Here is a 23,970-nt window from a genome sequence, read left to right on the forward strand (position 1 = left end):
CAGTGGGATTGCTGGGTCGTATTAGCCTGTTTAACTTTTAATTTTCTGAGGTACCCCAATCTCCTTCTAAGAAGCTCACTGCCATTTTTTTTTTCTAAGAAAGACAATTACTTCAAAATGAAGGGACAAAAGATTTTTTGCTAGATGTGTTATTGTTTCCATAGCTAAACTACTATTTTGATGCAGTCCAATGCAAATACCAAATGGATATTTTAATGTTATTTTAGAAAGTGATAAAAATGTTTTTCATATGAACCTCATAAAAGTTTCTAGAGGTCCAGTGGTGTGGCCCAGAGAAGGCAATGGCAACCCACTCCAGTGTTCTTGCTTGGAGAATCCCAGGGACAGCAGAGCCTGGTGGGCTGCCGTCTATAGGGGCTCAGAGTTGGACACAACTGAAGCCCCTTAGCAGCAGCAGCAGCAGCAGGGGTGTAGGCATGTCAAGCTCTTTCTTTTATAGCCATAACAGGATGGCCCCTTCTTCCCAATCCTGGCAGATTGACTCCAACAGGTTGTTCTTCTTAACAAGGCCACTCACTGCTCCAGTAGACAGCTGGTTTCCCACCTTTGACAGGAAGTCTCTGCCATCATTCTTGCTTATGTTAATTAAGTGGATCTTCTTTACTTTGTTGTCAGAAACTGAACTAAAATGAATTCTCTAGGTAAGAGTATTTCCAAGATGATAAACAGCTCTGGATTTTTCTGTTCCTTGGCTATTCCTCAAGCTTACTGGAAATATCTGGCTCTCTGTAGAGCTGAAATTTATCTCAAGTGACCCACCCACCAAATATATTTCAAATTTCTGATCAATAAACTGGCATCCAGAGTTCAGTATTTCTTAAAAATGAAATCATTTCACTAGATTTTAAAAACGGTGTGACTGAAAACTGGATTCTGTGAAAACCTGAGTCTGACACATTACCCTAGCCTCTTTCCATGGGCATGTTACTTGCACACAGTAGCTGTTCCATTAAAGCTTCTCGGATGACTAGAAACTCTGCTAGTCCTTTGTTCTTGAGATGTTGCAAATTCTGCTGTACTTTCTAAACACAATTTCCTTCCCTCTTGCACAATGTTAGTAACCGGATATAAATTCATTGCATTCAAGGTTCCCTTTGTCTTTGGAACCACTCCCTTGCACACCTGTTTTGGATATTTCACTTTCTAAGCCTCAAGCTTGCAACCAACCAGCAGGCCACACCTGAGCTACGGTGTGTTTGTCAGTAAACTTCCTCAGTGTCCATCCCTCAGGTAACTTTCAGCTGGTCTGATCTCTCTCCAGCCATAGCACTTCCTTTCCTTTACTGGAACTATTCCACAAGGGCTGAACTCATGTGACTTCTTCCCAGGCCTATTTTAGCAGCCCTTATTTTACTTATGCATCAGAAATCTCTTGGATACCTTTCTGGAGAAACAAACAAAAATTCCTAGGCTGCCCTCCAGACCCATGGAATCAGCCTACATAGGCACATGCTCCAGAAAACTGAATTCCCTTCAGGACCCTAGTTTTTGGACCTGGAGTCCCCAGATAGTGGCACATTAAAAAGCTCCCCAGGTGTGATTATGGTGCACTGTTTACTTGCAGCAGGTTCAAGACTTGGTCCTCCAGATTAAAAATTTTTTTTTCCATTCCTCCAAATACTTGGTACGCAAACATTTTTGATGACCATTTTTTCTTCATCATAATCACTAACACTATATGAACCCCTACTAAGTGCTACCTTACTGTGCTTACAAAATACACCAGACACGACTTATCACTGCTTTAAATAAAACACTGCTGCTCAGGATTAAGCATGTATTTATTTTAGTTCAGTTAAAACAAACATACAATGTTTCATTGAAACGGTGTAGCACTCTTTGCCAACAAGTCTTTACTGGAATTGTTGGCCTCTATAACAGTACAGTGGGGATATTTACATTATTATACAGAAAGCTTACCACATCCAGGTTCTCAAAGGTCTTCCACCACACTAGGGCATATTTGATTTCATTACATTAGATCATGTTTTAATGTGATGTTTTAATAACTAATACATTTTGAAAATTTAGACCTTATTTAAAATTTAAGAGTTCTGAACTTGCACCAAGTTTTCATGAAAAAAAATGTGTTGTTCACGTAGTCTGCTTATTGCAAATACAATTCTAACAGTATTTTAAATTTTTAGTGTTTACACAATTTGTCAATTTGTTTATTGAAATCTCTGTACAGATACTTTTGGGACAATTCTTATAGATACATAATGTGAATTCATCAAAATGCAGTTAAGAAACTTATAAGGATATATACATTTCAACCCAAGACCCAAACCTGACATTATATACAACCTATTTACAAATACATATGGACAGACACTGTATGTACATAAGATTATCATAAATATTGAAAAATAGGTTAGCTTTAATGGATTAATGCTGTTCTATAAATAACATTAGTTATAACTGAAACATCCACGGAAGACAGCAATGCAAAATGAGGTGACAAGACAGTGGTTTTAATACTGAAGACTGCTCATTACTGGGAATTCACTGTTTAGGAACCTCCAGATAGACAAAGATAGCTCCAAGAAAATCATGCAATGAAATTTACCCTTGGCAGTTGATTTGGAACCTCAAAGAGCCAGGGGACTGGAGGAACCTTCCAGATCAATTTTTTTTTTTTCCATTTCTTCCTGGTTGCCTCGGTATTTTCTCCCAAATAAAAGGATGTAAACTGTAGAGGTATTCCCAGGCAAGTCTTAAGTTACAAAACCAGCGATTCTTTCCAGGAATTCAAGCAGAAGTGCCAATTCTTGGTCTGAGCTACAGGTGAGGTTCTGGATTCGAATGGAGTGCCAAAAGCCCAATTGAATGAAAGCAGTGTTGTAGAATCCGTCTTCTCACTGCCTTTCGAGATGGTCCCCACTTTCATTTTTGTAGAAACAAACAAAAATGGACCATTGGTTTCACCCAATGGAGCACTACAAGACGTCTTCCAGTTCAGTTCCACAAGGGTCTCTGACTACAGACACATCTTGTCTGCAACTGAGTCACATATAATACAAGAATGCGTAACAAAAATCACGTCTGCCACATTTCTGGCCCTTGCCTAAAACTAAAAATGTTAAGTTCAAGAGAACAACCTTACAGTCAGGTGACAAATTGATGATTCCATTATTTGCTTCCCTCAACCACTAATGGAATTATGTGTATTAGATTTTAGACATTATGCCTAATGAGCAAAGTACCACATTATTTAATAACATATTCACCATACACCATGACATACAATAAATGTGCTCTTAAAGCCAAGTAATTGTTTCACTTCTAACTGGGATTGAAATGGAAGGGTGATCATGCAGTCGGACCAATAGTTACACTCAGGTTGCACTGTTTTCCCTAGCTAACCATTTGTTGGATGTAAACAAGTAATTCTACATTGTACAAGAATGAGATGACAATGCAGTGCACTTGAGTTTTTTTAAAAAGCTTACTGCATGAGAAACCCAGTGGCCTATATGAAGAGAACTTATAGCAAATATAGGTGTAACCTGTGGATTAATTAGACCTCTACTGTAGACAAAACATGAACACAACTAAACCATACATTGTCAAGTAATTCACACTTCCATAGCAGATGAGCCATATGAAAAGTTGTACTCTCTGGATAGAACAGTTTTGGCCTACAGCCATCAAATGCCCATTTTCCACTTTTGGAAGCAATGCCAAAAAAGGGCTGGCCCAAAAAAATCCAGAGCTGTCAACCCAACTCTGGAGGCAGATGCAACTGAATAAACCCTGTTTTACCCAATTGCACTATTTGGTACCTCAAAATTAGTTATTTCCCACAGAAATACCTGCATTATCTTCCATTCTAATAGACTGAAGCCATAAATATTTCAGAGTCTAAATGAACAAAAATATTTGGGGACAGAGAAGAAAAGTGATGAACAGAGTTCACCTGATTTGGTGTAGCCACAACCAACCAATTGTCCTTTAAAGGTAAAGTCTGAATGGAAAATGCTCCTAATTACAGTGTAATTTTTCATTATATCATTTCCTCTAAAAATCATTTTGGATAAAAAAAAAGTATTTGGCTTAGTATGCCTACAAAAAGGCAAATCATTTCATAATACTAGTAGTAATTGTTTTTAAGTAACAATGATTTTTTTCATGGAATTCACTGACAACTGCTTTTGGATAAAGTTCAAAAAAAGCAATTTTTAAAAAATAAAATAGTGCTTCTGAGGTCTTTGAATATTTTTGGTACAAAAAAATAATAGTGTTTTTCTCAATGGTTATTTCAATACTTTGCTGTAAATTAAAAAGAATTATTTCTCACATCGAATGGTTCCATTAGGCACATTCAAGTAAAATCATAAAATATCCAAGTTAAACAATGACACAGCCAAACATGTGGCTTGATTAAAGTTAAGAGTTCGTCCATTCTCTGGAATGGAATAAAATTGTCACTTCCGTTAACCCGAGACTCGTGGTTTGGTGTTAATATCCATTTCTACCATACAGAATAGTTTCTTTAAGAACAAAACAAAACAAAACAAGAGTTCACTTATTCTGCACTCAGAAGAACCAGCGAGGAATCTGCACTTCAAAAGGAAGTGAAACTGAAAATATTAGGTGAAATTTCATAGTAGTTGAGAGCTGTAAACTCAACACTGGCATCAGATGGACTACTGTGGAGTTTTAGAGGTGGTGGTTAATGGCCACCTCCCGGGGCATTGTGGACCCAATCCAACACGATCAAGGCCATGCTTCCGGTCATTACCACTATGCCACTGAGCAGGAAGAACACAGCCTGCAATGAGCACAGAGAAAATGGATTAGCAAGCAACAACACATATATGCTAAATATTCTTCTACTTTTAAAAACTAGGCTTATAATTTCTAAAGGGCCTCCCAGGTGGCGCTAGTGGTAAAGAACCCGCTTGCCAATGCAGGAGACACAAGAGATGTGGGTTTGATTCCTGGGTTGGGAAGATCCCCTAGAGTAGGAAACAGCAACCTACTCCAGTACTCTTGCCTGGAGAAATCCACGGACACAGGATTTGCACTAGTGAGCAATAGTCAGTGGGTCCCAAAGAGTTGGACAGAACTGAGTGAATTAGCACATACAATAAATTCCTAAAAGTATGTCTGTATTATTTCACAGAGCTACAGTTTAGCTCACTAAACTGTCTTGAATCATCAGAGTTAAGTAAGGAAAGTTGTTCAGTCGTGTCCAACTCTTCGTGAGCCCATGGACTGTAGCCTTCCAGGCTCCTCCGTTCATGGGATTTTTCAGGCAAGAATACTGGAGCGGGTTGCCATTTCCTTCTCCAAGGGATCTTCCTGACCCAGGGATCGAACCCAGGTCTCCTGCATTGCAGGAAGACTATGATCTGAGCCACAAAGGAAGCCACTGAATGATCAAGGGGTTGTCCATAGAATACTAAGTTACTGTATCTTTAAAATCTTTTCAAACTTTCCCTTCTCATTCCTTTGTATCAAAAGAAAAAGTAAATAATCTTCTTTACTAAATAAACTATTGCACGCAACAAAACTGGACTGATATTTTTGCATTTTTGAAAGGGAAAAATCTTATCTTTTAAAACCAAATCTAAGTTATCTTAAAAATGTAGCCCAAGCTAAAGCTGGTTTTTCTAAGAGACATGAGTAGGTCTACTCTAATTTTACTCTTCAATTATTGCACCAGATATTTTGAGTAAAACAAGGTAACAGTTGTTGGTTCATAAGCATTTCTAGTACTTCAGTCGGACAACAGTTGTGGAGAAAAAGGACTGAAATGCAGTCTTTCTCCTACGTATCCCCACCAGGATCATTTGTGGTTAACATATCATAATCTTTGTAAAATCAGTTGTTATTATACTTTATAGTGTAATAACCCCCTGACCCCACTTGAGCTTTGCTTTGAAAATGGTTAGTCTCATTTGACTAAATACTCCATTTTTTTTCTCTTACACTCCAGGCCCATTTAAGTGCCTGTCACACAGCAGGTGGTCAAGGTTATACTTTTAACCTCTATTCCTATTTCTAAATCTAGTAACTTTCTTGCAATAAACTTAAGAATACATATCAGAAGGCAAACCATCTCTCCCCTCCCGTCCTCCCCCATTCTTCCATCTGTGAAGTACACAGTTATAGGTATATTTATTAGAAACTTTTTAGAAACTTAAAACAACAAATGACATTTAGGAGACTAAAATTACAATCAGTTGAGGAACTTCTGGCATTAAATTATTATTATTCTTTTGGTCATAAACTCTCACTCACCCCAATCTTTTGTACAGATTTCATAGGTTCTTTCTTCACTAACTTGATATAGAACGCAGATGGAAGAATAAAAATCAACATAGCAGCTGCAGATGCACCTGTAAAAACAGCATTGACTATTTCTTAAGAATTCAATGAATCACTTGCTATTCCTTTAACTTTAAAACTCCTGATATTTCAATCAACTTTGATACTTCCCAAAACTTACCAATGAAACCAAAGATATCCCTAATATTTGGTACAAAGATGACAAGCAAATTGGTAAACACCAAGATAGAGACTGTAATGACACTATGACGCCACCAACTGAACTCTTTCGATGCACACAGCAAATGAGTTATGGAACTCCGGATCTGCAAAAAGTAAGTGAATAAATCAAAATTGCAGCTTTAATCAATGAAAAAGAGCTACAAACAACAGGAACCACACCTAAACAAGTAGCTATTTAAATACTCAAAGTGTACCCCTCCTCTACTGCTCTTTTCCTAAACATCTAAGAATTAGAAAGATCATTATATCCTGAATTATGGGAAAAGATCCCAAGATGTATTTTAAAGATGGACAAAACATTAACAACAACAACAAAAAAAACCTTTTAAAACCAAAAACCCTTGACACTGCTGTAGTAGTGTTTTTCTTCTTACAGAACACAAAAATCTCACAAATCTTCATGTCTAACAACTCATTCCTACTGAAAAGAGAGTAGGTGATCACTTACTGGGAAAATGACAACAGGTACTGTCAGGGTGACAGCCACCAACACAGCCAAACGGACAATGAGAAGCAGAATATCAGTTTCCATGACAGAAGAGTAGGTATGAAGCAATTCTGACTCAACACGTCCTACAGAGAAAGACAAAAAAAGAAAAAACGCTTCATGTGTGTTGTTTTCTCTGGAGATTAGTTAGAAAAATCTAACTTACAGCTATTATCTGCACCAAAGTTATTAGCTACTCACAAAATGACTATAAACTAAGAGGCTAATAAGATTAATTTGGAATTAGGGTTAATGCAATTAAAATAACATTGAAGGAAAATTTTTCTAAATACCTAGGAGAGATTTAGCCACATGACCCCCATTAAAAACAACAGGAGCTAAATAGCTAAATCCCAGGGTTTGGCTTACAGTCTGCATGTGTGTTGTATAATCTGAAGGGAACGGGAGAGGAGAGCCAGGATGAACCTAGATGCAAGCACATCACATATAAAAATGCCATCATATGGCTAATGGTGGATTTTGAAGCCTGTTCTCTAGAAATTACTGATTCAATATACACTACAGGAAATTCTAAACTCTAGGTTCAATTGCTCATCACAAATATGAAAGATACTGAAACAGACTGAGCATTTAAAGTGACAGAACTATACATACAAAGTATGAACTTCATTTCACTAAGTGTCCTTTTTGTAAACTAGACATTATTTACCGTAAAATGTCAGGTATCCAAAGAGGGCAGCAAGCAGGTACATGAGAAACATAGCAAAAAAGGAAATCTTGGACACATTCATCATTCTTCTACGGCTGCGGCTGCACAAATTCAAAGGAAAATATACATGCATATTATAGCAGTAGTTGTAGCAGTAATCTAATATTTTTCCAGCTTTTCCAATTAATTTATATAAAAGTTGCTAAAGCACTCACTCTTTAAGCTCTTCATAAATAGGAAGAATAGCAGGATGACAGACAAATGAAAAGGTCAGAATTGGCACAGCGTAGACAGTCTGCAAAAAAATGTGAAACCCTTCTTAACATCCTGATGTAACAAACTCATGCGATATCACAGTCCTGCAACCTACATTTTATACTCATTAATCCTAGAAATCAAAGCTTAAAATGTTTTCTTGCCTAATTAGCTCTTCTAATTTGTTCACTAGGTGTGGCCAATATTCTCACTTCTGAATGTGGCAGTTACTAAGATGAGATGATCTTCTCATCTTTCAATCTACTTTAAGATACAAACCAACACTTTCTTCTCAGTCCTCAATAATGAGCTAATAACCATGTTTCCTAAAGAGGAAGCTACTACCTCACCTCCCTTTACCTTGGGAGTGTTAAAACTTCCAGTGGGTTATTTTCCCTATTTTCTTCCCCAAAATCTTTCTTTGAAAACAAAATGATTATAGTTACCTGTGAGTTGAAGATAAAATAACGTGGTTGGCAAGAATCACTTTCAGTCCTATTAAAACCCATATCAGATAGAAAAGTTGCTGGCTGTGTTAAGCTGCTGTTTACTGTTTCATTAACTAGAAAAGCAATTTCCGCAAGACAAGGAATCTGAAATTTCTTGAAAATCACCTGAAAATATATTATTTTGCATTTGTTAGAATGAATAATGTGACAGGGCTTAGAAAAAGAATCTTTAGCTTTAAAGAAAAATTATACCTACCACAATCAGAAAGAACATCATACACAGCAAGGAAAGGCCACTGGTATATCCCAAATATCCTATAAGGAGGAAAGAACATGGGATTCATTTACTAAATCAGGTTTAGGGCAAATATGACTCAATTCTGTTTCTAAGACTTCAGTGTGGACACATGAAATTTCTAATTCTTATACAGCAAGACGCAGAATTACTTAAAAATACTTGTTAATAACTAAATCGGTAACAACTATCCCTTTTGCATTTTTTATAAAGCACAAGATGTTCTAAATGGCAACCAAGTGCTTGGGCCTTTTGGTAGAATTTCTTGAAGACTGGCAAGTTACGAATGCGATTCTCAAAGGTATGTTTTTGGGGTTCTTTAACTCAGCCTTCATTATTTTCTATTAAGAGAAAGCCAACTAGTTGGTGGGGCTCATTTCAATTCTCTTTAGAGATGGATTTGCTCACCTAAATTCCTCAACAGTGACAAGGGAAGAATGAGCACCAGTGATACCAGCAGAACCATATAGTCACCGTTCAGATACCACAATCTGAATGAAAGAAAAGAAAACCAAGGTCACAACCAGTCATAAATATCCTCAGAATAACATATATTTCTTCTCACAGGACTCGTTTTATACTTAAAAGAAAAAAAGAGAGAGAGAGACAGACAGGTTGGAAAGAGTTATCACTTATTCAAAAAGCCCACATAGGCAGGAACAGCTTTCTAATTTAGTGTGCACAATGAATATTCACTCAGGTTAGAAACGGGGTTTGAAACAGTATCACTTTTGTCCCACTGTTTGCTCTGGGAAGGCTGCCAGCTGCTTCATAACATAAAATGCTTCTTAAAGGCTTGATACTAACGGAGGCAACAAAGCGGCATTGTTAAGCCAGTTAATCTTATCTTTAAGCATTTTTAGAAAATTGTACACCAACTTTGTCATAGCTTTAGCTCACATTTTTTAAATGCTGGAAACAAGGAAATTTTAAAACAAGTTTCTATCAGACATTTGTTAGCAAATGTACTTACTAAACATTTCAACACGGAAATTTTTTCACAGTTCGATAAAATACATAGGCAAAAAACAAATAACAAGACCCAGTCCCCTCCAAACAAGAGCTTATTTCAGGCTGTCAAGAGTATGTGACATCTTGACCCACCTTGACTCCAACAGTAAAAAGATCCCTTCTGAACTCAGAGAAAATGTTACGCACCTCTCTAAAAGTTTTAGCAATGTTTTTTCCTTTTTAGGTAATCAACTATACCTTGCTTTAAATCACTTATTTTCAAATTCTAATTGCCCTGTCAATTCTAACTCAGCTCACTTCAGCAATAAAGACCCCCCACAGAAAACTTAACATTTAAAGACCAGCTTATTAGGTTTCAAATGCTGCAGAGATAACCACACTTTTCTGTTTTGAGATAATGAGCTGCATGTAAGCCGGGAAGTACATTATCCCTCCTCATGTTTACTTTAGATAAAAACCTGTTAGTCTGCTTGGATGAGTAACTCTGCTGGAAGGACAAGGTTTCTACAGCATGGCCATACATTTTCTGGTACTCTGCATTTTCAAAAGATTTTCCAATTCACAAAAATCAGACAGGGATTGATTTTTAATGTAATTCAAAATGTTAGTCCTAACTTAGGTTGGGTATAAGTTATTCAACTGAATCTTCTGGGGACAGAGAAAGGTAAGTAGTTTCAGAAAACCTGTTTACATACATACATATATTTGAAATTTGTTATTCAGTTAGCTATCTAGCTACTATTTTGGCCTTTCCTTTGTGAAGTTCAAATCAGTTTCTGGGGGACTTCTTGGTCAGTTTCAACAGGAATATTAACAAAAAATAATTTACTGATAATCATTTTGTATCCAACTTTGATAAAATGTATCTAATCATTTTAGACTGCAATTGTTTCTTATGAGTAACCTTACTTAGCACCTACCCATTTGTATCTTCAATGTTCATTAATGCCTGGATCACCAAAGGTAACTCATATTTCACTATGAAGAGGTAGCTTGACATAGCTGGAGGAAAACAAAATTATACCATTACAAGTGCAAAATGTTGCATGTGACACCAAAAATAGCGTGTCACCACTCTCTGCTACATAAAGAGCAAAAAACTATACCCAAATCATCTTTTAAAAACTCTTACCTCCAATGTTCTGCATTGTAATGGATCCAGATGCTGTGAGCTTCCCAACCATTCCAAATGCTTTATGTCCCAGCTGTTCATATAATAAAGACCCTATAATTTAAAGAACACAGGTGCATGAAGGGAGAGAAAGAAAATCATGATAGGCATAACTGTTTTAGAAATATAGAGTGCTACCATACCTCCTTCATTGGCAGTCTTCAAAAGGAGATGAACAGAATACAGGGAAAAGATTGACACAAACGTCAACAGAATTCTGATGAGAGAAGAAAAAGGTACAGGGTTATACATTAGCACATTTATACTTAAAAGACGATTCTTTTTGACTCTATTTAAACATTAAATACAAAACCTGTCCTAATATTTTTGCTAGACAGAATGACCCCAATGATGTGTGTTCACTCTTCTGGCTAGCGTGTCAACAAGCTCTTACCTGGCCCTAAATATGACTGCATCATGTCTCAGGTAATAGCTCTACAGTACTGGTTATGAACAGGATCTACCCACTGAACCAAAGGTGCTGGGAGACACTGGAAAGATTAACTTTCCAGTGGTAGAGTTATAAGACTTATATTTTGATTCTGCTACCATGGTAATTAGTTATGTACTTGCTACTTCTTTGTGTTGTAATAGTTCCTATACCTATAAAACGGTTTTAACATTTGCCAGTTACTTGGGAAATCCAATTGAGACAAGTTCAGGAAAGGTCTGGAGTTCCCTTGAACCATATAGGTAAGCATAGGAATGGGACTATATAAAGGAAGGAGGGATGATACATGCTAAGTGTCAGGGACAGCTTTACAAAAAACTGTCATCAGTTATTTGTAAAATTGATGGGTGTCATCAGCACACATCAGAGGAGTAACTACTGTGAAGATGTACTATACTGCGCCCCACGGTATGGAAGACAAGCCCAGATTGTCACAAAGTTAAACAATGTCTGTGTGAGAACAAGCAATCTATCAGTGAGACTGGGCTGTCTCCTCCCTCAGTCCTTTCGCTTGGATGGAACAGGAGAAAAAAAAAGAATAGACAAGAACTAAAGGTTCTCTACTCAGTCACTAAGTTTTCCTTTAGGGCACACATTGTCTCTCATTCCAGCTTTCCTTTCCTCCCCACCAGGCAAGCCGAGAGAAACAAATTTCTTTTTATTAAAATGAGCCAACAACAACAACAAAAAATCAAAACAGGGAAACTCATAGAAGACTCTGCAAATAAGATGACAGTCACATTTTCCAAATTCTGAAATGGCAAACTGAATAAAGTACCATATAAGGTTTGGCAAAGAAATAGATGTCTGTTAGTTAAACCTAGTTGGTGGCATTAAGCTGCCGTTCCAATGCCAAAAGTTTAATGGTGTCTAATCGGCAGTGGCAATGACACCATCAGCCTCATCGCTAACTGAACAAAGCATGGCTTAATCAAACACAATGTTGAAAGTGTGCTAACAAACTCAGTCCCACTTTTACACAGAGAAGACAATGAGGAATGAACAGACTCCCTAACCTTTGAGGTCACTTTCAATCTCAAGACTGGGTCTACTTTATAGGGTTATAGGGTAAGCTACAGAGTTGTTTAACCAGATGAGGGCAGCCACGAGGCTTTTGTGCATTTACCTTTATACCTCGACATATACCATGTAAAACAGTGACGGATTTAAAACTCACTTTAGCGTTTGTGATATTATTTAGCCATTTATTGAATAATCAAACATTCAAACACTATTAAAGTATAAATAATTTCGAAAGTGCAAGGGTAACATATCAGAATTCTGAGTTCTTTTATGAAACAAAGGTAGCATTTTACCCCATGTAAATTCTGCACCACAACCACACTGGAAGCATTTAAAAATTGCCTCTGGTTTTTACATGAAGAGTTAGGAAGGGTTTCAAACATTTAACAATGATACCATTCAAATACCCTACTAAAAACTTTGAAAACTCTGGGGTTCTTTCTATGTAAATTCCTGGCTCTTGGTCTTAGACCTCAAAAAACCTCATGGTTCATGAAGCATGGTGAGTGAATCCTAGCTTCCAGTGCTCAAAGCCACACTTAACACATGTGGAATTTCACCACAAAGCGGAGTTTTGCAAAGGCTTGCTTTTCTTTTGATGAACATTCTCTTCTGCTAGAAAAAAATAACTTGAGTAGAAGGCACCAGTCAGCTAACTAAAATAAGACTGTAGCAAAGAGAGAACTCCATGCGCTGTGTATACGTGGTTTCCTCATCTGCACAGTAAATCACCCTAAAAAGAAAGTGCCTTAGCCAGGAGTCCATGGTAGCCCAATCTTAGTAGCAACGATACAAACATCGCGGAAACATATACTCGAAATCACAGGTATTTTTCTTTTATGCCTTTTTCCTGGAAATAAGGTCCATAGTTTTATATTCTCCAAGAGTCAGTGACCCTACAATGGTTAAAAAGCACTGTTTGAAAGTCTTCTCCGAAATCCTATTCTACGTATTCACGTGGGAAAGCACAAGGAGTAACTAATTCTAACTAGACAATTAAGGAAAAAAAAAAAACCAAAGCAATTCAAAGCAGATATTTTTTAAAGTAGTCACATTTTGTTGTGGTAATCACACAGACATGGATAAAAAAAAAACCCCAAAAAATTGAGACCAAAAAAAAAAAAAAAAAAAAATCACATATGGGTTGTTTTTCGGTGTCCAGAAAATTATGACTCACTTTTCTTAAACGTGTTCTAGGTTAGACAAATACCATCACACCCTATATATTAAAAAAAATAAGTTGTTTTCCTTACGTACATAAGAGGCCACAGGTCCTTGGGGAGACTGTCAATTTACTAAACGGAGTTGAAGGTACCATGCTTTTTAAGTATTTCTTGCTTCAGAGTTTGCCAGAGTAAAAATTTTACCCTGGATCCATCCACAGTTCTTTATAAACACCCAATCCCTATTCAACTTTATTCCCTCCGACTCAAAGACTTTTCGGATTATTAGTTTTAAGAGTTGTCCTAATTTTCCCTACCTAATTGACTTTTTTGGTATCATGCAGTTATGTAGCAGAATAAAGAGATTATTGGATTTCTCACATTTTAAATTTTAAGCAAATGATTAAGTCAATTACTGCAACTGTAAATTCAGTCTCTGGAGCCAAAATATATGCTGTATCATCATATTAACTGCCCTGCGTGGCAGACTCACTACTTACACATACTTACATAAAAAGAGCAATTCCAGTATTAGCCATGGCATAAGAAAGCCCAAGGATTCCACTGCCCACAATCGCATTGCTCAGATTAAATACTGACATTCCAAAGGAAGTAGTACCTGGATGCTACATAGAGGGAAAAGGATAACCAAACATATAACAATAATTAAATGGAGAAAACCAGCTTTGGGCAAGTTAGACTTGAAATCTAAAAATAAAACTATTCTTTTACTCCATAAAGCCACAGAAACACAAATGATTATTTTTAACTTACAAAGTCAGTTTCATACTTCTTTTTCCCCAAATTCGATTCAAGTAAAAAGTTCTGGTTTTCAGGATCTACATCGGCATAATGGCTACAAAACAGAAAAACAAAAAAAAAATCCTAAATTGGTTGAAATACACAAAGGAATGCTGCAACACAAAACGCCCCCGCGTTTAGCTGTCACATATTTTAAATGCATATTAAGTAGTACTCGACTTTCACACGACCTGAAGGCGTGTTCCCATACAACCACCAGATAATGTTTCAGAGATTACACGCTCTCTCCAAATGCTACAATAATTTTAAGCAACAGAATTCTACGTAAAGAACTTCCGATGCACACAAGCCGTTTTTAAAAACGCACACATCTCCCACCTTTTCAGAGCAGCTTGTTTGGTGGGGTAGGAGTAGTTGAAGTCGCTGTTGGAACTATAGCTGCTGCTGTCCTCATCTGGGGAAATATTGAACCTTCCCATTTCCACTTTCTTCATGTTGGGCAGCGGGAGGAATCGGACGCTGAGTGTAGTGCTGGGTTCCTTTTGTCCTTGGAGACTCACGAGCCCGCGCCGCTGCCTGTGAAGGTAGAGGCGGCGCGTCAGGACTGCAGAGCCCGCCCTGGTCACGTGACACCGCCGGAAGGCGCAGCGCGGCTGATTCATCCCCCGCCAGGCGAGTGGAAAAGTACCAGCCGAGCGCGAGGGGCGGGGGCGCGCGCCGAGGGGCGGAAAAGTACAGACCGCGAAGCCGCTGAGAACAAAGATAGTCCCACCGCAACGCTGCGCCCGCTGAAGCTCGCGCCTTCCGGGACCCTAAGGACCCTCTCCCGCGCAATTTAACGTTTTGCCCTCTCTATTAGCCCAAGTTTTACGAAAGGGGCGTGGGGGGGAGCTCTGTTTCGCTTTTCCCGCAGCCTCCTTGGTCGTGCACAGGCACGCAGGACACACATCCCATCCAGATATTTGGCTAGGTGTGCATTGCATGTAGCCCAGGCACACAGCTCCCCGTTTCCAGCATTTACAATAGCAATGCTGCGTAATCCTTTCACGCCTGGAGCCCCCAGATGGGGAATTGCCTCTGCGGCAGAGAGACTCGAAGGGGGCGTTAGGCGGACACGAGTTTTCTCCCGAGAAGAGGAGCAGAGGGCGCGCAGAGAACCGAGGGTTTGTTTACACGCGCACGCCCGTGCCCTCGAGCACACCCGTCCACTGGCATTTGACTCGCAAGCTCTTCGCCCGGCTGGCCCCTCCTATGCCCGGAAAGGAAACTGATGCAATATCGATCGCCGATTGTCAAATGTTCCCAGTATGTCTTCCCCAGTCGTGGCCTCTGCTACATTAAAAGCTCGAACCCACATCCGTCCTCCCCCAAATTCCAAGACCCCTGGATTTAATTGTTTTTATTAAATCAGTCACCAGACTTGTCGCAGTGGAACCGCGGGCCTGGCTGGCTTCCCCTCCCCCTAACGAGAAGATGCGGCTCCGATCTGGGCGGGCACACGGCCCCCGCGCCGCGCCCCTCCCCCGCCCATAAGAGGACAGTGACCCCCGCTGCAGGCCGGGATAGAAGACTGGCCAGCAAACTGAAAACGCCCTCCCCGGGAAGAAACGACACCCACAGCTGCCTTCCCGCCGCGGCCCCTCCCGGACGCCCCTCCCCCACTCCCGCCCGGCCCCCGCGGCTTTTGCACAGACGCCCCCGCGCGTGTTACCTTGGTGGTCTGGGCTCCTGTATCCCGGAAACAACACGCAAAAGACTTCGGTGAGTTTTTCTCAGTCAACAAAAATCATAAAGAAAAACAGAACAAAACGAAAAACCCAACAAGAGCCAGGAAAAGAATTTTAATTAAACAAGGAAATGGCAAGTTGCCGCCCCAATCGTCCGGCGTCCGCCGTCTGAAGGGAAAGGCGCGAGTGTGCGGAGCGCGTGGTCGGGCTGCTGGCGGCGGTGCGAGAAAAGCGCTCCGGGACGGCAGCAACGCGCGGCTCTGAGGCAGCGGGGCGAGCGGTGGGTTTTAGCGGGAGGACGCGTCAATGGGCGGGGCCCCAGCCTCCGGAGCTTGCTTTTTTGTATATCAACACTACCTGGGCTCCGCCCCCGGCCAGCCTGGGCCCGCGAGGCCCCGCCCAGCCCCCCGCCCCGCCCTCTGCCTCCCTGCCCCACTGCGCCCCTCCGGGGTGGCTGAATCAGGCAGCCCAGCCCCGCCTGCTTCCTCCCCTGCTCCTTCCAGGCTAACTCCACTCTGCCGACTCTGGTCAGCCTGAAAGACCCCCTCCCCTCGCCCGTGCTTTCCCCTGTCTGTCTCTTTCAGCCCAGACTGGTGCCAAATATGCTCTTTCTCCAAGTATGCTCGTGTCCGAGTTACCAGCAGGCTTTCCTTTCCCCATTAGGCTCTTTGGGGACACATCCCGCCCATCCAGTGCTTTTCTGTATGTTATTTTTATGATTTACAGGGGGATTTTCTCTCGCACTCTTGGGCCAACGGAGCAACGTAGTCTCCATGGTAGGTTTCTGTTCTCGTTCTTTCTTCTCGTTCCTAGACCTGCTTTCATTCTTCAGAACAAGCCTGATGAGGTCGGTTGGCAGCTTCATATCGGGATATCCTTTTTGTACGGAGACGGAAAACCCTATGAAGTGTAAAGCGACATCCTGCCCAGCAAGCCAGACTCTTTGCAAGGGTCCCCAGTGGGCGACTCGGCTCCTCCGAGGGGGTGTAGGATCCCGTTTTTCCTTCCTGGACATGTTTCGCTCATTCCACCACCCCAAATGAAGAGCTCTTCTCGCCCTCCTCGCCTTTCTCTCCTATTTACAAGAGGCACTGCCTCCTTTGGAATGCCGGTGCTCCCCTTCCAGTGTGGATGTGTTCTTGCTTAGCCAGGCAACTAGGGGGACCCTTCGCTGTGGAATACTCGGTGCTGCCGGAAAGGCTGGAAACAAAGGCCTCTTAGGAGAGAGAATTGTTGGTTGAATGAATGAATAAACAAACGACCTGACCTACTGCTCTCTTCCTTTTGGAGACGTGGGAGAGACTGAGCAGGGTTGGGTGTGATCACAATTTTTGCTTTCAATGTTTTCCTGAGGAAATCTGTACAACTGTTTCCATGACACGTGAGGCTGCGGGTGCCCTTGGCTTGCACCAGTGTGTATGATTGACATGGGAGGACCCGATTCCACTTTATACTCCTTTCTTCCCAACCCCTTCAACTGGTCAGACCAGTCTCACCTAAACAATACTCTTTCTTGCTTTAGAACCCAACTTCCCATCGCCATCACTCAGGGCTTAGTCACTGAGCCTCAGGAAGGCTTCCTTCCTCACCCCTCTTATTCCAAGGACTGTTTCCTAAACCATGTGGTGAAAACGTTTTAGAACCTATGCTGTCTTGTACCCCAAATTGTTCACGTTTGTAGTCTTGTCCTGCCAGGGAGACTGTGAGCACGCCAGGGCAAGTTTGGCATTTGATACACAATTAAGACTTGCACACAAATTCCCCGATAACACTGATCAACTCTTCTAGACTGGATAGCAATCTTAATAGTGGGTTAGGGAGGACTCCTTGAAAGTTCCTTACTGTCAAGTTTCAACTGATGAAAATCAAAAGGTCTTAAGTCACTTCTTCATCCAATTTAGTCCCCTGCGTAGTCTGGAGTGATTTGTGATTGGCAAGTCCTACTCTCAGACTAGTTCTCTTGTCAGTTGAATTTTTTGGTGGTGTGTATTATAGTGCATGGGCTTCCTTGGTGGCTCAAACGGTAAAGAGGTGGCTCAAAAGGGCTCCAGTGCAGGAGACCCGGGGTTCAATCCCTGGGTCAGAAGATCCCCTGGAGAGGGAAATGGCCACCCTCCCCAGTATTCTTGCCTGGAGAATTCGATGGACAGAGGAGCCTGGTAAGTTACAGTCCGTGGGACTGCAGAGTTGAACGTGACTAATTTTCACTTTCATTATAATGCATGCTTAAATTTGACTCGTGTGTGTGTGCATGTTGGGAGGAGGGCTGTAATCTTGTTCTGATTTTTCTATGACAAGAACCTGAACAGTAAATGACAAAAAAGAGGTGGAGGTGTTGAAACATCGATTTTTCCATTGGCAAGTTTGATTATATCTGATCACTCAAGTGGCTTCCAAGTGAGGCCACATGTGTTTGAGAGTTTGCTCTTATTGGCTCTAGAGTAAGAGCTAGTAAGGGCTAGAGTGCATGGGACATAGTGCTGCTGCTGCTGCTGCTAAGTCGCTTCAGTCGTGTCCGACTCTGTGCGACCCCATAGACGGCAGCCCACCAGGCTCCCCCGTCCCTGGGATTCTCCAGGCAAGAACACTGGAGTGGGGTGCCATTTCCTTCTCCAATGCATGAAAGTGAAAAGTGAAAGTGGAGTCGCTCAGCCGAGTCCGACTCTTAGCGACCCCATGGACTGCAGCCTACCAGGCTCTTCCATCCATGGGATTTTCCAGGCAAGAGTACTGGAGTGGGGTGCCATTGCCTTCTCTGATGGGACATAGTACCCTGACCCAATTTCTGGGAAACTAAACTGCCAAATTCTTGTTGGTCAGAAGTGCTACAATTTTGCTCTTTTCCTAAGCGAATGTTTAGCAGAACAGTGCCTTTCAAACTGCAGAGTGGGACCCAGGAGTCGATAGTGATGCATTCAGTGGATTACTACAAACTTTTTTCCCCTTTAATTCAGTAGTACAAAATAGAATTTAAAATTTCAGTATGCCATACGTGGAAATGCTAAGTACTAATCTATAAAACTTTACTTTTGATTATGTATAAATATGTATATATCCTGAGTTATTCTGTTTCATACTGTGAACTGGGATCAAAGAATTTTAAAAGCTAGTGAGAGTAAAGACAGGGACATAATCACAAATATAAGTTGTCAACTCTGGATTTTCAGAAATGTACTACATTGTCAAGATAGTTTGGTAGCAGTTTTTAAGGACGGTGGATAGATTTGTTCTGTAGAATTATTTGACCTTTATCACCTGATAAAAATAGAGCGGGCCTGTTTCTAAGGGCTCCAGTGAATTGTTTCCTAACCTGTGGTTGAACAAGATCATATTTAGGATGGTCCTCAAAATTTTATTCATCCAGCATTTCAGATTGCTTGAAGTGGGCTCAAACATCATATTGGTTCTCTCTACCCTTTATGGGACTTCCCAGGTGGCACACTGCTAAAGAATCAGTCTGCCAAAGCAGGAGACACAAGAGATGTGGGTTTGATTCCTCGGTCTGGAAGAGCCCCGGAGAAGGAAATGGCAACCCACCTCAGTCTTCTTGCCTGGAGAATTCCATGGACAGAGGAGCCTGGCAGGCTGCAGTCCATAGGGTTGCAAAGAGTCAGACAGGACTGACTGTGTAGGCACGCATCCCTCCTGTCCAGCCGTTCTCAGGTTGGCTTTCATGGCTGTCTCTGATGTGGCACTAGTCTGTGGCCTGCGTGTGTGCTCAATTGCTTCAGTTGTGTCCAACTCTTTGCGACCCCCTGGGCTGTAGCCCACAAGGCTCCTCTGTCCGTGGGATTCTCCAGGCAAGAAGACTGGAGTGGGTTGCCATGCCCTTCTCCAGGGGATCTTCCTGTCCTGGGGACTGAACCCGTATCTCCTGTGTCTACTGCATTGTAGGTGGATTCTTAACCCATCAAGCCATCTGGAAAGTCTGGCACTAGCCTTTATTTCCACCCTGATCCCCCACTATTTCTTGTGGTAGGTAGCTTCTGAGATGGAGCTCAACGAACCTCACTTGATATTCATACTTAATTGTAATCCCCTTTCCTTGAATGTGGATTGGACCTAGTGATGTGCTTCTATTCAGCAAAGTGATGGTATGTTACTTCTAAGATTAGGTTACAAAGAGTTCTGGCTTCCATCTTGTTCTCTCTTGCTCTCTCCCTCATTTGCTTTGAGGGAAACCAGATGCCATCTTGTGAATTGGCCTACAGAGATGCCCCCAGGGCAAGGAAATAAGTCTCTCTGAACAGCCCAGGGAGGCCTGCCAAGTCACAAGAGTAAGCATGGAAGCTGATCCTGCCCAGTTGAACCCTGAGATGACTGCAGCCCCAGCTAATACATTCGTGAGAGGACCCAACTAAGCCCAGCCTGGATTCCTGACCCACGGAAATAAGTGATAATAAATGTGTATCATTTTACACCACTAAGTTTTGCTATAGTTTATTACTGGCCATAGGTAACTAATACATTTCCCTTCTTATACCCTATGCTTTTGCCACTGTTCTCACTAGAAACCATTTCTCATTTAAGTGATACCCACTGCTTGTAATATTATTTATACCTCCTTGTTCCTGGTGTTACTATATATCTAAACTTTTTCCTTTGAGACTCAGCTTAATTTTTTTTTTTATTTGATACTCCCATTTGAAAGTGGTCTCATTCTATTTTGAACATTGTACTTTAAAAATATCTTTTTGTGGCACTTCTTTTCCTGTTGTCAATTTACTTGATTTTATGTTAGTTCTTTCCGGGGTTGTTTTTATGACAGCTCCTAAGCCCCCCGTAATAGTATTAACTCTGAGTACCCTGGTGACCTCAGCACATTTTTCTGGTATCGAAGGGTACTCTACTAGGTAGTAATTGCTGTGGAACAAATTATTTCAAAACTCAGTGGCTGAAACTCTCAAACTTTGTATGAATCAGAAATTTGAGAGCAACTCAATTGTGTGTTTTAGCTTGGAATCTCTTATGAGGTTGTAGTAATCTGACAACTATGTGTATAGTTATCTGATGGCCTGACTAGGGCTGAAAGATCTGTTCCTAAGGTCACACACTCACATGCTGGCAAGTTGGTACTGGCCAGTTGACTCTTCTCCAAGAAGGCTTCTTCACAAGCCCGACTGGTGTCCTCATGACATGGTATCTGGCTGATTCCAGAGCAAGTTATCCAAGAGTGATCAAGGCAGAAGTTGCAAGTCTTTATAAAGCAGACTTGGAAGTCACACTTTATATTTCCACCATATTCTCCCAGTCACAAAAGCAAGCCTGGATTCAATGTAGAAGGGGATTATACAAAGACATGAATACCAGGAGGTAAGGATCATTGGGGCCTTTCTGGAGGCTAGGTACCACCCAGAAAGGTTGTCAGTTGCAGAAAACTGTTTATTGTAAGAAACACAATATGCAATTAGAAGTGGCTTAAATAATGATACTTTGTATCTCATATAATAGAAAGTCTACAGATAGAGCAGTCCTAGAATTAATTCTTAGCCTTTTAATCTCCTCAAAGACTGAGAGGTCACCATCTTTTCATTCTGTCATCTTCAGCATGCAGAGATACCTCCTGGCATGGGCACATGTTGGCTGCAGTGGTTTCAGAGCTCCTGGGCAGATGGGGCCATGTCCACTGAAAAAGAAAGAAGTGTCAATTCTGTGAATCAGTTTTATTGAGAGATAATATTTCCTGACAGTACTGTTGTGGATATCTCTGATCCTTTTGGCCAGAATCAGGTAATAGTCATGCAAAAAAACCACTTTATATTGTGAGTCTGTATGTTTGCAGGCATTATGTTTTGCAAGTGCACACCTTCTCATCCAGAAAAGGAAAATTATGGTGCCCACAGAAATTCAATCTTAAAAAAAATTTTAGAAATGTTTAGCTTTACAGACCTGTTAGTATAAGCATACTTAATTATGTTAGGACTGTAGAACAACTACCCAGAGTGTCAGTACTCTGTTTATCTCATTTCCTCCCCAAATAAAAAGGGAAGGACTGACTTGATTAAAGATCTTTTTGTGGTATTTACACAGTGGCCTTTTCCTGAGACCCTGGAAGAGTCCATTTTGGTAGGTGTGGTATATACTAATGAATATGAACAAAAACTGTCAGAAAGATGACAGATTTTTAAACTGACAATAGTTCTTTCACTGGATAAGTTAACATCTGCTAATTAGTAGTAAGTGACTTAAAAATTTCACTCATAATTTTCCATAATAAAGTGATTTAAAAATACTTTTCTTTTTAGTTTTTAATTGTTAGCAGTCTGTTTTCTTGTCCAGAAAAAAAGGACAGCAACTGTGTGATGTATGCCTGTGAGCTCAGTGGTATCCAACTCTTGATGACCCCATGGACTGTAGCCCACCAGGCTCCTCTGTCCATGAAATTCTTCAAGCAAGAATACTGCAGTGGGTTGCCATTTCCTACTCCAGGGGATCTTCCCCACCCAGGGATCAAACCCATGTCTCTTCTGTCTCCTGCATTGGGAGGTGGATTCTTTACCACGCAGCCATTTGGGGCCATGATGGACATTTATTCCTGGTCTTCAGTTTCCCACTGTTTCTTTGCCCAGGGCTATAAGATACTGAAATAAGGTTTTATGAAAATTAACATATGTACAATTCTGGTTCTTAGATGAAAAGCATTTTAATATCTGGACTTGGTTCTGGGATATTTACTTAGGTAAAACTACTGTTTTGACTGAAACATTTGACACCACGTGTCAAGGTTAAGGTGCCTGGGTCCACCTCCAAGTAACCTCGTCTTGGGACACGTGGTGTACCAACGCCACTTCTCAACCCCTCTCCCTATTCAGCGACACCCATTTGCAAGAATAGTCCAGGGCCCACCAGTCCCCGAAATTGTTAAATTTTGTTTGCTCTCTTTACGTGAACCATTCACATAACACATCCCTTTTGAGTACCGTTTGTCAGCCCTGGATGGGTGAAGTCAACAAACTCCCCGAAGTTGCTGTCTAGGGAATACATTTTATTCGTGGCTGGGGAAATGAAGTGGGGAATGTCAGGGACAGAGAAAACAACTTTTTTTCCAGGCGGTGAGCGGGGTAAGTGAGCTACAATAGAGCTGACGACACGCTGTGTCTGAACGACGACGCAGTGCAGGGCGTCAAATGAGTGGAAGCCAAGACGCCCATCGGAACCGTGTCCTCCCTTTGTCTTCTATCCTTACCCTGAAAGGTGTGGGGGGACCCGTATCACGCGGATCGGAGGTGGCGGGGCCGTGGGGGCTGCGGCGCCCCTGAGGCGAAGGCGGAGGCGCCAAGACGCCGCTCCTTGCTTTTCAGGATGCCAGCGGGGTACAAGCAAGGTCGCGGGCAAGGCCGCACGGCGGCTCGGAGCTCCAAGGTGGGGCACGAAGGAAGCGAAGACTGCCGGCCGGAGGGCCAAGGCGCGGGCGGCGCCAGGCGGGCGGGGCGCGCGGAGCGCTGCTCCCGTGGGAGAAAGGAACCTCTGCAGAGGCGGCTCGGGCCGCCGCCGGAAGGCTGGGGGCCGGGGTCGGTGCGGGGAACAGAGGGAAGGGAGGTGGGGCGGGGCCACGGGCGCGCAGCCGCAGTAGGTCTCTGAAAATTTTCCACTAGGGCCCCGAGCGACCTAGCCGCCGAGGCGCTGTCAGCCTCTGCGCACCCAGGGCCACGTGACCGTGACTCAACAGGCGCCGCCTCCCGGGTCTCAGGCCGGGTAGTGCAAGGCAGCGGAGGGAAAGTGGAAAGAAGGCTAAGAGGTGCGGGGATGGGCGTTTATCTCGGCCCCACCAACCCCCCTCCTCCGTCCAGCTCGGCCAACTGGGAGGCTGCCAAGTGCGCGCCAGCCGGGCTCGCCCGGGACGCGCCCAGCCCGCGTCTGCGACGTGGAAAACCTAGAGAGCCCTAAACATCAGGGCTAATCTGGGGTTCTTTGAGGAAAGCCGCAGGGAGCTTCGAGGCCCCGGGGAGTTTTCGCGGACTCGCCTGACCGCGTGGGGGGATGCATTGCGGAAGACTGCAGCCTG

At 42.0% G+C, this 23,970-nt stretch overlaps 1 protein-coding gene and 1 long non-coding RNA gene across 3 annotated transcripts; both read right to left on the reverse strand.

Moving 5' to 3' along the window:
* Window positions 1-1,784: 1,784 nt before the first annotated feature.
* SLC38A2 (solute carrier family 38 member 2) lies at window positions 1,785-16,222 on the reverse strand. Of its 2 annotated transcripts, XM_006061659.4 has the most exons (16): window positions 15,950-16,222; window positions 14,617-14,814; window positions 14,251-14,332; window positions 13,987-14,102; window positions 10,983-11,056; window positions 10,801-10,893; window positions 10,589-10,670; window positions 9,105-9,187; window positions 8,658-8,716; window positions 8,399-8,566; window positions 7,913-7,992; window positions 7,698-7,798; window positions 6,989-7,113; window positions 6,479-6,623; window positions 6,271-6,368; window positions 1,785-4,795 (listed from the first exon to the last, which is right to left on the reverse strand). In XM_006061659.4, exons 2-16 carry the CDS (start codon window positions 14,730-14,732, stop codon window positions 4,697-4,699), a joined length of 1,521 nt encoding a protein of 506 aa, XP_006061721.2. In that variant the 5' UTR covers window positions 14,733-14,814; window positions 15,950-16,222; the 3' UTR covers window positions 1,785-4,696. The 2 variants fall into 2 exon arrangements, with proteins under 2 accessions (XP_006061721.2, XP_025139820.2); XM_025284035.3 differs by lacking the exons at window positions 13,987-14,102; window positions 15,950-16,222 and having other exon boundaries at window positions 14,617-14,759.
* Window positions 16,223-21,326: 5,104 nt separating this feature from the next.
* LOC112584582 lies at window positions 21,327-23,673 on the reverse strand. Its single transcript, XR_003108874.3, has 2 exons — window positions 23,152-23,673; window positions 21,327-21,591 (listed from the first exon to the last, which is right to left on the reverse strand). It is a non-coding gene; the product is annotated as an uncharacterized LOC112584582 (long non-coding RNA).
* Window positions 23,674-23,970: the final 297 nt, after the last annotated feature.

The sequence above is a fragment of the Bubalus bubalis genome, chromosome 4 (assembly GCF_019923935.1).
Source record: "Bubalus bubalis isolate 160015118507 breed Murrah chromosome 4, NDDB_SH_1, whole genome shotgun sequence".
Taxonomy (NCBI): Eukaryota; Metazoa; Chordata; class Mammalia; order Artiodactyla; family Bovidae; genus Bubalus; species Bubalus bubalis.